Raw genomic sequence first — 13,760 nt, forward strand, 5'->3', positions numbered from 1 at the left:
GCCATATTTTTTTTTGTAAATTGAAATTTGCTATCGTAGATGTTAGCAACACCTCCGCTTTTGCGGGATGCACGGGGGATATGGTCACTAGTGTAACCAGGAGGTGAGGCCTCATTTAACACAGTAAATTCATCAGGCTTAAGCCATGTTTCAGTCAGGCCAATCACATCAAGATTATGATCAGTGATTAGTTCATTGACTATGACTGCCTTTGAAGTGAGGGATCTAACATTAAGTAACCCTATTTTGAGATGTGAGGTATCACGATCTCTTTCAATAATGGCAGGAATGGAGGAGGTCTTTATCCTAATAAGATTGCTAAGGCGAACACCGCCATGTTTAGTTTTGCCCAACCTAGGTCGAGGCACAGACACAGTCTCAATGGGTATGGCTGAGCTGACTACACTGACTGTGCTATTGGCAGACTCCACTAAGCTGGCAGGTTGGCTAACAGCCTGCTGCCTGGCCTGCACCCTATTTCATTGTGGGGCTAAAGGAGTTAGAGCCCTATCTATGTTGGTAGATAAGATGAGAGCACCCCTCCAGGTAGGATGGAGTCCGTCACTCCTTAGCAGGTCAGGCTTGGTCCTGTTTGTGGGTGAGTCCCAGAAAGAGGGCCAATTATCTACAAATTCTATCTTTTGGGAGGGGCAGAAAACAGTTTTCAACCAGCGATTGAGTGCTGAGACTCTGCTGTAGAGCTCGTCACTCCCCCTAACTGGGAGGGGGCCAGAGACAATTACTCGTTGCCGACACATCTTTCTAGCTGATTTACACGCTGAAGCTATGTTGCACTTGGTGACCTCTGACTGTTTCATCCTAACATCGTTGGTGCCGACGTGGATAACAATATCTCTATACTCTCTACACTCGCCAGATTTAGCTTTAGCCAGCACCATCTTAAGATTAGCCTTAACGTCGGTAGCCCTGCCCCCTGTTAAACAGTGTATGATCGCTGGGTGATTCGTTTTAAGTCTAATACTGCGGGTAATGGAGTCGCCAATGACTAGGGTTTTCAATTTGTCAGAGCTAACGGTGGGAGCCTTCGGCGTCTCAGACCCCGTAACGGGAGGAGTAGAGACAAGAGAAGACTCAGACTCAGACTCCGACTCGCTACATAATGGGGAAAACCGGTTGAAAGTTTCTGTCGGCTGAATGAGCGACACCGGTTGAGCATTCCAACAGCATTTCCCTCCAGAAGCCATGAGAAAGTTGTCCGGCTGCGGGGACTGTGCGGGGGGATTTATACTAACGTTACTATCTGTACTTACTGGTGGCACAGACGCTGTTTCTTCCTTTCCTACACTGAAAATACCCTTGCCTAACGATTGCGTCTGAAGCTGGGCTTGCAGCACAGCTATTTTCGCCGTAAGGCGATCGTTCTCCTGTATATTATGAGTACAGCGACTGCAATTAGAAGACATCATGTTAATGTTACTACTTAGCTTCGGCTGTTGAAGGTGTTGACGAACCATGTCCAGATAAAGCGTCCGGAGTGAAAAGGTTGAATGAGGGAAAAAAGTTGCGATGGATAAACTAAAAATATAAACGGTAATTAAAAACAGAAACAAAACAAAAAACGTAAAGTTGTCAGCTAGCAAAGTAAAGTAAAGTTGGCAGCAAAACGCACAGCAACAAAACGCACAGCAACACGTCTGCAGATTCAACAGGAAGTTGAATGTACTCGCATGAAACATTCAATGAGCCTTTTTGTGGCGTTGTGTTGTGACTACTATACATTTGTGGCCTTTTATTGACCCCAGCACAAGGTGCACCTGTGTAATTATTATGCTGTTTAATCAGCTTCTTGATTGTGCACCTGTGTAATTATTATGCTGTTTAATCAGCTTCTTGATTTGCCACATCTGTCAGGTTGATGGGTAATCTTGGTAATGGAAAAATGCTCACTAACAAGGATGTAAAGAAATGTGTGAGCACCATTTGCAAGAAATAATATTTTTGTGTGAATGGAAAGTTTCTGGGATCTTTCATTCTTATGAAACATGGGACCAACACTTTGTGTTTCCTTGATTTAGAAATGCCTAAATTACAATTTTTTTAGTTATTACATTTGTTTTCACTTTAACATTATGGAATACTTTATGCAGATCAATGACCAATTACAATAAAACATTTAAGAAAATAAATCCATGGGGGGTGACTACTTATGATGTGTGTTGATGTATGAATTACCCCATAGCATTTTTCTCATTCCAGACATCCAAGGTCATAGGTCCCCAGTGCACTACAGCCTATGTGTTTGTCTGTACATTCACTTGGTGTGTGTGCATGCACTTTGTTTCTGTTTCCCTTGCGCCCTCCTAAGTGCTGTTCTCTCATTGCAGGCATACGCTGTCCAAGGACAGCACGCCATTCCACAGCCTGACGTAAGTGAAGGTCATTCTGTAAGTGAGCCCATATATCTACACATACAGTCAACCCTCCTGGGTAGCCATGGCATCCACCCTCTATTACATGCTGTACTTTTTGTCCCTCCCCCCAAAGCACCCAAGTTCCATTTTGTGTTGCAATGATGCAATGCTAAGGCTTACTTGTAGTTCTAAACACCGTTGGTTGTTTCAATTACTATTTGTTGCCGTGTGTATTGTTTAGTTTCTCTGCACACCAATTATGTTTGATAGGAATTCTGAATTTAGGCTTTGACTCATTGGCTTGATTGTTTGTGATCCTATGCTAGTCTTCTACTGTCAATCAATCCGTTGAGTTGCTGCATGAATGGTAATTATAAAAAATTGACAGCACATAGTACTGTAAAGTAATTGCTCAGAAGCCCTGCAGTGCTTGAGGTATCACTACAGCACCGGATTCGTTCACTGACCGTGACCAGGAGTCCAATAGAGCAGTGCACAATTAGCCCAGCGTCGCCGGGGCTAGGGGAGGGTTTGACCAGGGGGACTGTACTTGGTTCGTCGCGTTCTAGTGACTCCTTGAGGCGGGCCGGGCGCCTGCAGGCTGACTTCCGGTCGTAGTTGAACGATGTTTCCTCCGACACATTGGTACAGCTGGCTTCCAGGTTAAGCGGGTGGGTGTTAAGAGCGCAGTTTGGCGGGTAATGTTTCGGAAGACGCATGACTTGACCATCGATAATTGGATCACAGTTGGGGAGAAAATAAAATAAAAGAAGCCACCATTCTCTCATATGTAGGATGCATGATATTTCAGCCTATGGTATCGGCTGACAATGGCCTAAAATCGTTCCAGTATCAGACGATAATTTCATAGCTAATGTTTTCTGCAGATATTTCGTAGTGTTAAATCTTTGCCAATAATTTATCGGTGTCGATAGAATTTTCATATTTATTTTTATTTTGTTGGTATTTTATTAGGATCCCCATTAGCTGTTGCAAAAGCATCAGCTACTCTTCCTGGTGTCCACACAAAACATGACATAATACAGAACATTAATAGACAAGGACAGAACGACATACATTTTTTAAAAAGCACACGTAGTCTACATCAATACATACACACAAACGATCTAGGTCAAATAGGGGAGAGACATTATGTTTTTGTTTTTTTCCGGTTTGCTGTTCATTTTAGCAATATGTGATAGAACAGAGTTACATGCAATAATGGATCTATATAATACTGTACACTTTCTTGAATTTGTTATGGATTTGGGTACTGTGAAAATACCCCACCAGACATGGCACCAGGGATAAGTTGACTATGTATGTTGACTATGCAATCAATTTGGGGTTTAATCAGTCAAACCTATTTAAAGCCCTTTTTTACATCAGCCAATGACTCAAAGTTCTATACAGAAACTAGGCTTGCACAATATATCGGTGAACATATCGTAATCAGCCGACATTAGCTAAACTAAGCTGGCCGATACCAGCATTTTTAACGACCGATGTGCAAAACCGATGTCAAAGCTGACGTTCATACCTATATAACGAAGGTACATGATGTAATGACGCCACGTAAAATTTTGCACTATACGCGCAACACGGCATTCCTAAATGCACATGAGTCACAGCAAAATCTTTTGTAAGATCTCTTATACTCTATTTTAGGCCCTGCTTTTGGAACATTGGCTTTCCTGGATGTAGCCACTATATTGTGATCACTGCATCCAATGGGTACGAATTGCGCTTTAGAACAAAGTTCTACAGTATTAGCAAAAATGTGATCGATACATGTGGATGAGCTTGTTCCAGTAGTGTGTAAACACCCTGGTAGGTTGATTTAATAACATGAACCAGATTACAGGCACTGGTTTGACAGCTTGATGAAAACCAGTCAATATTCAGGTCCCCAAGAAAGTAGACCTCTGTTTACATCACATACACTATCAACCATTTCATACATATTATTTAGATACTGACTGTTAGCACTTGGTGGCCTATAGAAACACCCCAAAAGAAAAGGCTTTAGATGTGCCAAGTGAACCTGCAACCACAACACTTCAATAACACTTGACATAAGATCTTCTCTAAGCATTACAGGGATATGGCTCTGATTTATATCCAGAAACACCTCTCCCATAAGCATTCCTGTCTCTTCTATAGATGTTATATCCTTGTATTGCTACTGCTGTATCATCAAATGAATTATCTAAGTCAGAAATGGCTAATGTGGCTCTTATCTGACGTTAGCAAGTTATTGATTCCAAGAACCTAATTTCTGAGGCTACATATATTAATTAATATGTGCTATTTTCAGCCCTTCCCTGGGTAGCTTATCAGAGAGACATCATATGGAAAATGGCAAACAAAGCAAGATAAACAATATACATTCAGCAGTACATTAACCTCTCTTGGGTACGTGAGACGTTAGCGTCCCACCTCTTCAACAGCCAGTGAAACTGCTGGGCGCCAAATTCAAATACAGAAATACTCATTATAAAAAATCAGAAAACAAAACATATTTTACATAGGTTTAAAGATTAACTTCTTGTGAATCCAACCACGGTGTCAGATTTAAAAAATGCTTTACAGCGAAAGCATACCGTACGATTATTTGAGAACATAGCCCAGCAGACAAATTATTACAAACAGTAACCAGCCAAGTAGAAGAGTTACACAAGTCAGAAATAGAGATAAAATGAATCCCTTACCTTTGATGATCTTCATATGGTTGCACTCAGCAGACATTTATTTACTCAATAAGTGTTCCTTTTGTTCGATAAAGTCTCTTTATATCCAAAAACCTCCGTTTTGTTCGCTCGTTTTCTTCAGTAATCCACAGGCTCAAACGCAGTCAAAACAGGCAGACAAAAAAATCCAAATTGTATCCGTAAAGTTCATAGAAACATGTCAAACGATGTTTATATTCAATCCTCAGGTTTTTAGCCTAAATAATCGATAATATTTCAACCGGACAATAACGTCGTCAATATAAAAGGTAAACAAGAAAGGCATTCTCTCGGTCGGGCGCATGAAAAAGCTCTGACACTTTAGGGTCCACTCATTCAGACTGCTCTTACCTCCTCATTTTTCAGAATACATGCCTGAAACAATTTCTAAAGACTGTTGACATCTAGTGGAAGGCATAGAAACTGCAATTTGAGTCCTAAGTCAATGGATACTGTAATGGCATTGAATAGAAAACTACAAATCCCTCCCAAAAAACGACTCCCGACTTGATTTTTCTCAGGTTTTCGCCTGCCAAATCAGTTCTGTAATACTCACAGACTGTATTTTAACAGTTTTGGAAACGTTAGAGTGTTTTCTATCCAAATCTACCAGTTATATGCATATCATATCTTCTGGGCCCGAGAAGCGGGCAGTTTAATTTGGCCATGCTTTTCATCAAATTCCGAATGCTGCCCCCTACCCTAGAGAAGTTAACCTCTCTGGGGTAGGTGGGACGTAATCGTCCCACCTGGCCAATAGCCAGGGAAAATACAGCGCCATATTCAAATAAAATTATATAAAAATCAAACTTTCATTAAATCACACATGTAAGATTACAAATTAAAGCTACACTCGTTGTGAATCCAGCCAACATGTCAGATTTCAAAAAGGCTTTTCGGGGGAAAGCATAGGATGCTATTATCTGATGATAGCACACCAGTAAACAAAGAGTAGCATATTTCAACACTGCAGGCACGACACAAAACGCAGAAATAAAAATATAATTCATGCCTTACCTTTGACGAACTTCTTTTGGTGGCACTCAAATATGTCCCATAAACATCACAAATGGTCCTTTTGTTCGATTAATTCCATCCATATATATCCAAATTGTCCATTTATTTGGTGTGTTTCATCCAGAAAAACACAGCTTCCAACTTGCGTCACGTCACTACAAAATATATCAAAAGTTACATGTAAACTTTACCAAAACATTTCAAACTACTTTTGTAATACAACGTTAGGTATTTTAAACGTTAATAATCGATCAAATTGAAGACGGGATGATCTGTGTTCAATACAAAAAGAAAACAAACTGACAACTTTTCTGGTAATGTCCCTCAAACAATTTACTTCAAGTGACCCTCATTTAAGATGGCCGTACTTCTTCATTACACAAAGGAAAAACCTCAACCAATTTCCAAAAACTGGTGACATCCAGTGGAAGCGGTAGGAACTGCAAACAAGTCCCTTTAGAAATCTGGTGTCCCAATGACAGCTCATTGAAAAGAGTGACCTAAAAAAAAAAAAAAGAATTCTGAATGGTTTGTCCTCTGGGTTTTGCCTGCTACATAAGTTCTGTTATCTTCTCAGAACCACCCATCCCGGATCCGGGATAATTGTCATCAGCAACGCTGAATAGCATAGCGCCACAGTCAAATAATATTACTGGAAAATATTCATATTCATGAAATCACAAACACAGCTTAGCCTTTTGTTAATCCACCTGTCGCTTTACAGCGAAAGCAATACAAGCGTTTGTGTAAGTTTATCGATCGCTCGACAAAACATTAAGTACACTTAGCGTCAGGTAACTTGGTCACGAAAATCAGAAAAGCAATCAAATTAATCGTTTACCTTTGATCTTCGGATGTTTTCACTCATGAGACTCCCAGTTAGACAACAAATGTTCCTTTTGTTCCATATAGATATTTTTATATCCAAATACCTCCGTTCATTTCGCGCGTTATGCTGAGAAATCCACAGGAAAAAGCGTTCACGACAGCGCAGACAAAAATTCCAGATAATATCCATAATGTCCACAGAAACATGTCAAACGTTTTTTATAATCAATCCTCAGGTTGTTTTTCAAATATCTATTCGATAATATATCAACCGGGAGTGTTGGTTTTTCAATAGAACTGGGAGTAACAATGGCCGCCTTTCTCTGTTGCGCACAACTCACTCTGAGAGCCCCCACCTATCCACTTACGTAATGTGATCGTTCTCGCTCATTTTTCTAAATAAAAGCCTGAAACAATGTCTAAAGGCTGTTGACACCTTAGGGAAGCCATAGAAAAAGTAATCTGGTTGATATCCCTTTAAATGGGTGATAGGGATGCATAAGAACAGAGGTTTCAAAAACAGAGGCACTTCCTGATTGGATTTTCCTCCGGTTTTAGCTTGCAATATCAGTTCTGTTCAACTCAGACAATTTTGACAGTTTTGGAAACTTTAGAGTGTTTTCTATCCTAATCTGACAGTTATTTGCATATTCTAGTTTCGGGGGCTGAGAAATAGGCAGTTTCAAATGGGTACATTTTTTAGCCAAAAACAAATACTGCCCCCTACACTTCAGGGCTTTCAGGGCTACCCATCCCGGATCCGGGAGCATCCTCATCAAAAATGCTGACTAGCATAGCCTAGCCTAACGGGACAGGGATATCATATAATATAATTTCATGAAATCACAAGTCCAATACAGCAAATTAAAGATTTATCTTTGTGAATCCAGCCGCCATTTCTGATTTTAAAAATGTTTTACAGTGAAAACACAATGTATTTATATTAGCTAACCACAATAGCCAAACACACAACGCCATGTTTTCACCATGTTTCCACCGCATAGGTAGCTTTCACAAAACCCAGAAATAGAGATACAATTAATCACTAACCTTGAACAACTTCATCTGATGACAGTCTTATAACATCATGTTATACAATACATTTATGTTTTGTTTGAAAATGTGCATATTTGAGGTATAAATCGTAGTTTTACATTGCAGCCACCATCACAAATAGCACCAAAACAGCCAGAATAATTAGAGAGCAATGTGGAATACATAAATACTCATCATAAAACATTTATGAAAAATACATGGTGTACAGTAAATGAAAGATAAACATCTTGTGAATCCAGCCAATATTTGCAATTTAAGTGTTTTACAGCGAAAACACAATATAGAATTATATTAGCGTACCACAATAGCCAAACACACAAAGCCATTTATTCACCGCCAACATAGCTTTCACAAAAACCAGCAATAGAGATAAAATTAATCACTAACCTTTGGATAACTTCATCAGATGACAGTCTTATAACATCATGTTATACAATACATTTATGTTTTGTTCGAAAATGTGCATATTTAGAGCTGCAAATCGTGGTTATACATTGTGAATACGTAGCAACAATTCACAAATGTCCGGAGATATTTTGGACAGTCACCTAATCTAACCAAAGAACTCATCATAAACTTTACTAAAAAATACATGTTGTACAGCAAATGAAAGATATACTGGTTCTTAATGCAACCGCTGTGTTAGATTAAAAAAATATATAACTTTATTACAACATACAGCATGCATTATTGTGAGACAGCGCTCACCTATTCTCCGCCGTGCTGGAGCCAACATATTACACATAAATACGAAATAACATAAATATTCTCTTACTTTTGCTGATCTTCCATCAGAATGTTGTGCAAGGAGTCCTATTTCCAGAATAAATCGTTGTTTGGTTTTAGAATGTCCATTTCTTCTGTCGAATTAGCAACTTTGGCTAGCATTGTGGCGCGAACATGCCCATCAACTCTTGGCGCCTGGAACGAAAAATTCCAAAATTCCCAATAAACGTTGAATAAACTGGTCAAACTCGGTTGACAATCCTACTTTATGATGTTCTTCTCATATGTATCCAATAAAATCAGAGCCGGAGCAATTCGTCGTGTATACCGAACGCTTTTCAGAAGACAATGTGAGGTTCCCCGGCGCGCAGTTGAAAACTGACAAAAGAGCGGACCTATCACTCCAAAAGCTCTTATTCGACCTCACATCAAGCTAGACACCCCATTCAACCTTCTACTGCCTGTTGACATCTAGTGGAAGGCGTATGAAGTGCATACAGATCCATAAATAAAAGCCAGTTGAATAGGCAGGCCCTGACACAGAGCCTCATTTTCAGAATTTTCACTTCCTATATGGACGTTTGCTGCCAAATGAGTTCTGTTTTACTCACAGATATAATTCAAACAGTTTTAGAAAGTTTTCTATCCAATAGTAATAATAATATGCATGTTGTATGATCTAGAACAGAGTACGAGGCCGTTTAATTTGGGCACGTTTTTTCCCAAAGTGAAAACAGCGAAGTTTTAAGAGGTTAAACTCACAGACATGATTCAAACAGTTTTAGAAACTTCAGAGTGTTTTCTATCCAAATCTACTAATAATATGCATATCTTATATTCTGAGGATGAGTAGCAGGCAGTTGAATTTGGGCATGCTATTTATCCAAAAGTGAAAATGCTGCCCCCTACCCCGAAGAAGTTAATCAATTGGTGTGTGTGCTGTGGGGTTGATGCTACAAACCCATAGACTTGGCTCTCATGCCTTCCAGGCTTTTGGGAGGGTAGACAATGAGCCTGTCATAGTGGCTGTAACCAATGTCCCCACGTGCTCTGGCAGCTTTCATGGCTGGGATCAGTTCTTTCCTCTTCTGGCACACAGCTTCAGGATAGTCCTTGCTGAGGAAGATGTACGTTCCTCAAGTTCTTGGCTCTTTCCAGAACAGCTACCTTGTCCTTGAACCTTAGGAACTTGACCACTATCCTGGTCCTGTCACCTGGGTAGGTGGTGGGTTTTCCAGCTCCACCTCAATCTTCCTGTGGTCCATCTTCAATTTCTCCAAGATAATTTCCCTCACTTTGTCCACAGATTTCGTCCAGGTGTCATGTAGAGATTCTGCAATTCCGTCCACAACTATGTTCTGCCTTGGTTGTCCCTCAATCTGATTTCTTCATTATTGTTATCATGGATTCACACACAGAACTCATGTCCTGTCTCTCAATGACCTACAGATTGCTGTCATCTTGCCGTTCTCCTGTTTCAACTCATCGCGCTGACCCCAGAAGAACTGCAAACTGTTCTTCAGGTCCTGGACCTCTCTGGTCAGGTCATCTATTATTTTGTATTAGTTGACTCCACCAGTGTTTGGACAAAACATTTGAAGCCATTTCTTGTTGTAACAAATGCTTGTAGAACTCTATTTAATGTATTTTGTGTTTAATTTATTTTTAAGATCCTTCACCTGTGATAGACACCACTGTCCTCAACAGTACTCCCGCCGGCTTTGTCATACTAGCTAGCAACGTAGGTTATGCTGTTACTTCTAGTATTGCCAGACAGGGCAGGTCGCAGGGAAGATTGAAAACAACAACAAACAGCAGGGATCTAGACGGCCACAAACCCGGGAAAATCTGCAGTCCCAGCTACTATGGTTAACCATGTCGCAGGCTATGTTCAAGAGCTCAGAAAAACCCTGCTAGCTTGATAGGCAGCTAGCTAGCAAATAGCTCTTCAGACACGGCTTTGGTCGGCAGGATCATTGGACAGAGCGCAGTCCCAGTAACTGATGCCAACTGCTTCGCGGGATCCAAATTCAAAAGTTAGCTAGCTACTAAGAAACTCAATACACTTTCAAAACCAACAAACCTTCCAAAACAAACCAAGCTCTCCCTCATTCCGCATTCAACAGGAAGTGACGTCAATATGCGGGCTATATACAGTGCATTCAGAAAGTATTCAGACCCCTTTACTTTTTCCACATTTTATGTTACAGCCTTATTCCAAAATTGATTAAATAGTTGTTTCTCCTCAATCTACACACTACCCCATGTATAAAAAATAATAATGAAATATTACATTTACATAAGTATTCAGACCCTTTACTCAGTACTTTGTTGAAGGACCTTTTGGCAGTGATTACTGCCTTGAGTCTTCTTGGGTCTGACGCTACACAAGCTTGGCACACCTGTATTCGGGGAGTTTCTCCCATTCTTCTCTGCAGATCCTCTAAAGCTCTCAGGTTGGATGGGGAGCATCGCTGCACAACTATTTTCAGGTCTCTCCATAGATGTTAGGTCGCGTTCAAGTCCGGGCTCTGGCTGAGCCACTCGAGGACATTGAGACTTATCCCGAAGCCACTCCTGCGTTATCTTAGCTAGGGTTGGGTTGTTTGTCCTGTTGGAAGGTGAACCTTTTCCCTAGTCTGATGTCCTGAGTGCTCTGGCGCAGGTTTTCATCAAGGATCGCTCTGTACTTTGCTCCGTTCATCTTTCCCTCTATCTTGACTGATCTCCCAGTCCCTGCTGCTGGAAAAACATCCCCACAGCATGATGCTGCCACCACCATGCTTCACCGTAGGGATGGTGCCAAGTTTCCTCCAGACGTGGCGCTTGGCATTCAGTTCAATCTTGGTTTCATCAGACCAGAGAATCTTGTTTCTCATGGTCAGAGACTCCTTTTGTCAAACTACAAGCGTGCTGTCATGTGCCTTTTACTGAGGAGTGGCTTCCGTCTGGCCACTCTACCATAAAGGCCTGCTTTGGTGGAGTACTGCGTAGATGGTTGTTCTTCTGGAAGGTTCGCCCATCTCCACAGAGTAACTCTGGAGTTCTGTCAGTGACCATCGATTTCTCAGTTTTGCCGGGCGGCCCGCTCTAGGAAGAGTCTTGGCAGTTCCAAACTTATTCCATTTAAAAATGGAGTCCGCCGTGTTCTTGGACACAAATGCTGCAGACATTTTTTGGGTACCTTTCCTCCGATCTGTGCCTCGACACAATCCTGTCTCGGAACTCTGGACAATTCATTTGACCTCATGGCTTGGTTTTTGCTCTGACATGCACTGTCAACTGTGAGACCTCATATAGACAGGTGTGTGTTCCTTTCCAAATCATGTCCAATCAATTTAAATTACCACAGGTGGACTCCAAGTTGTATAAACAACATCTCAAGGATGATCAATGGAAACAGGATGGCCCTGAGCACAATTTCGAGTCGCATAGCAAAGACTTCTGTTTTAAAATGTATAATTTTGCAAATATTTCTAAAAACCTGTTTACTTTGTCATTATGTTTTTTTAGAATAAGGCTGTAATGTAAGAAAATGTGGAGTCTGAATACTTTCCGAATGCGCTGTGTGCATCCCTGTGCGTGTGTAGTCACTCACCAGCCAGTCTATTAGGTACACACATCTAGTACCAGGTTGGAACCCCCTTTGCCCTCAGAACAGCCTGAATTCTTTGGGGCATTCTAAAAGGTGTCAGACATGTTCCACAGGGATCTTGTATGTTTCAAGATGCTCCATTGGATTGAGGTCTGGGGACTGCGCAGGCCACTTAAGTAAGCTGAACTCACTTTCATATTCTAGGCAAAGTTTTTCCACTCCCCAGTTGTCCGGGGTTGGTTATTGCGTGCCCACTGGAGCCGCTTCTTCTTGTTTTTAGCTGATAGGAGTGGAACCCGGTGTGATCGTCTGCTGCAACAGCCCGTCCGTGACATGGATAGGCTAGTTATCCATTCTGAGATGCCGTTCTGCACACCACTTGTACTGCGCCGTTATTTGTCTGTTAGTGAGCTTGCAGAGTTCTTGCCATTCTCCTTCGACCTGTCTCATCAACAAGCTGTTTTTGCTCGGGGGACTGACGCTGACGGGATGTTTGTCACACCATTCTCGGTAAGACACTGTCGTGTGTGAAAAGACACGTGATTCATTCACTGTCTGTAGGAGCGATACATTTTCGTGAACTGGGTTGTGTACATAATGAACGTGTGTGTACAGTACCAGTCAAGTTTGGAAATGCCTACTCATTCAAGGGTTTTCTTTATTTTTACTATTTTTTACATTGTAGAATAATTGTGAAGACATCAAAATTATTAAATAACAAATGGAACCATGTAGTAACCAAAAAAAGTGTAAAGCAAATCAAATTATATTTTAGATTCTTCAAAGTAGCCACCCTTTGCATTGATGACAGCTTTGTACACGCTTGGCATTCTCTCAAACAGCTTTACCTGGAATGCTTTTCCAACAGTCTTGAAGGAGTTCCCACATATGCTGAGCACTTATTGGCTGCTTTCCCTTCACTCTGCGGTCCAACTTATCCCAAACCATCTCAATTGGGTTGAAGTCGGGTGATTGTGGAGGCCAGGTCATCAGATGCAGCACTCCATCACTCTCCTTGGTCAAATAGCCCTTACACAGCCTGGAGGTGTGTTTTGGGTCATTTGTCCTGTTGAAAAACCAATGAAAGCGCAAACCAGATGGGATGGCATATCGTTGCAGAATGCTGTGGTAGCCATGCTGGTTAAGTGTGCCTTCAATTCTAAATAAATCACAGACAGTATCACCAGCAAAGCACCACACCACCTCCATACTTCACAGTGGGAACCACACATGTGGAGATAATCCGTTCACCTACTCTGCGTCTCACAAAGACACGGAGGTTGGAACCAATAATCTCAAATTTGGACTAATCAGACCAAAGGACAGATTTCCACAGGTCTAATGGTCCATTGCTTGCGTTTCTTGGCCCAAGGAAGTCTCTTATTCTTGGTGTCCTTTTAGTAGTGGTTTCTTTGCAGTAATTCGACCATGTCCTGG

General features: G+C 41.2%; 1 protein-coding gene across 6 annotated transcripts in view; it reads left to right on the plus strand.

The window, feature by feature from the left end:
* The window catches only part of LOC129861158 (poly(rC)-binding protein 2-like), a 28,291-nt gene that overhangs the window by 10,326 nt on the left and 4,205 nt on the right, over positions 1-13,760 (plus strand). For 4 of the 6 annotated variants that reach the window (XM_055932331.1, XM_055932325.1, XM_055932327.1 and 1 more), the window contains one exon: positions 2,346-2,405. In XM_055932331.1, coding sequence (XP_055788306.1) covers positions 2,346-2,405 — 60 coding nt within the window. The remainder of the gene's footprint in view (positions 1-2,345; positions 2,406-13,760) is intronic. The other 2 variants (XM_055932328.1, XM_055932329.1) reach the window with 1 other exon arrangement.

This window comes from Salvelinus fontinalis, chromosome 8, assembly GCF_029448725.1.
Source record: "Salvelinus fontinalis isolate EN_2023a chromosome 8, ASM2944872v1, whole genome shotgun sequence".
NCBI classification, from domain to species: domain Eukaryota; kingdom Metazoa; phylum Chordata; class Actinopteri; order Salmoniformes; family Salmonidae; genus Salvelinus; species Salvelinus fontinalis.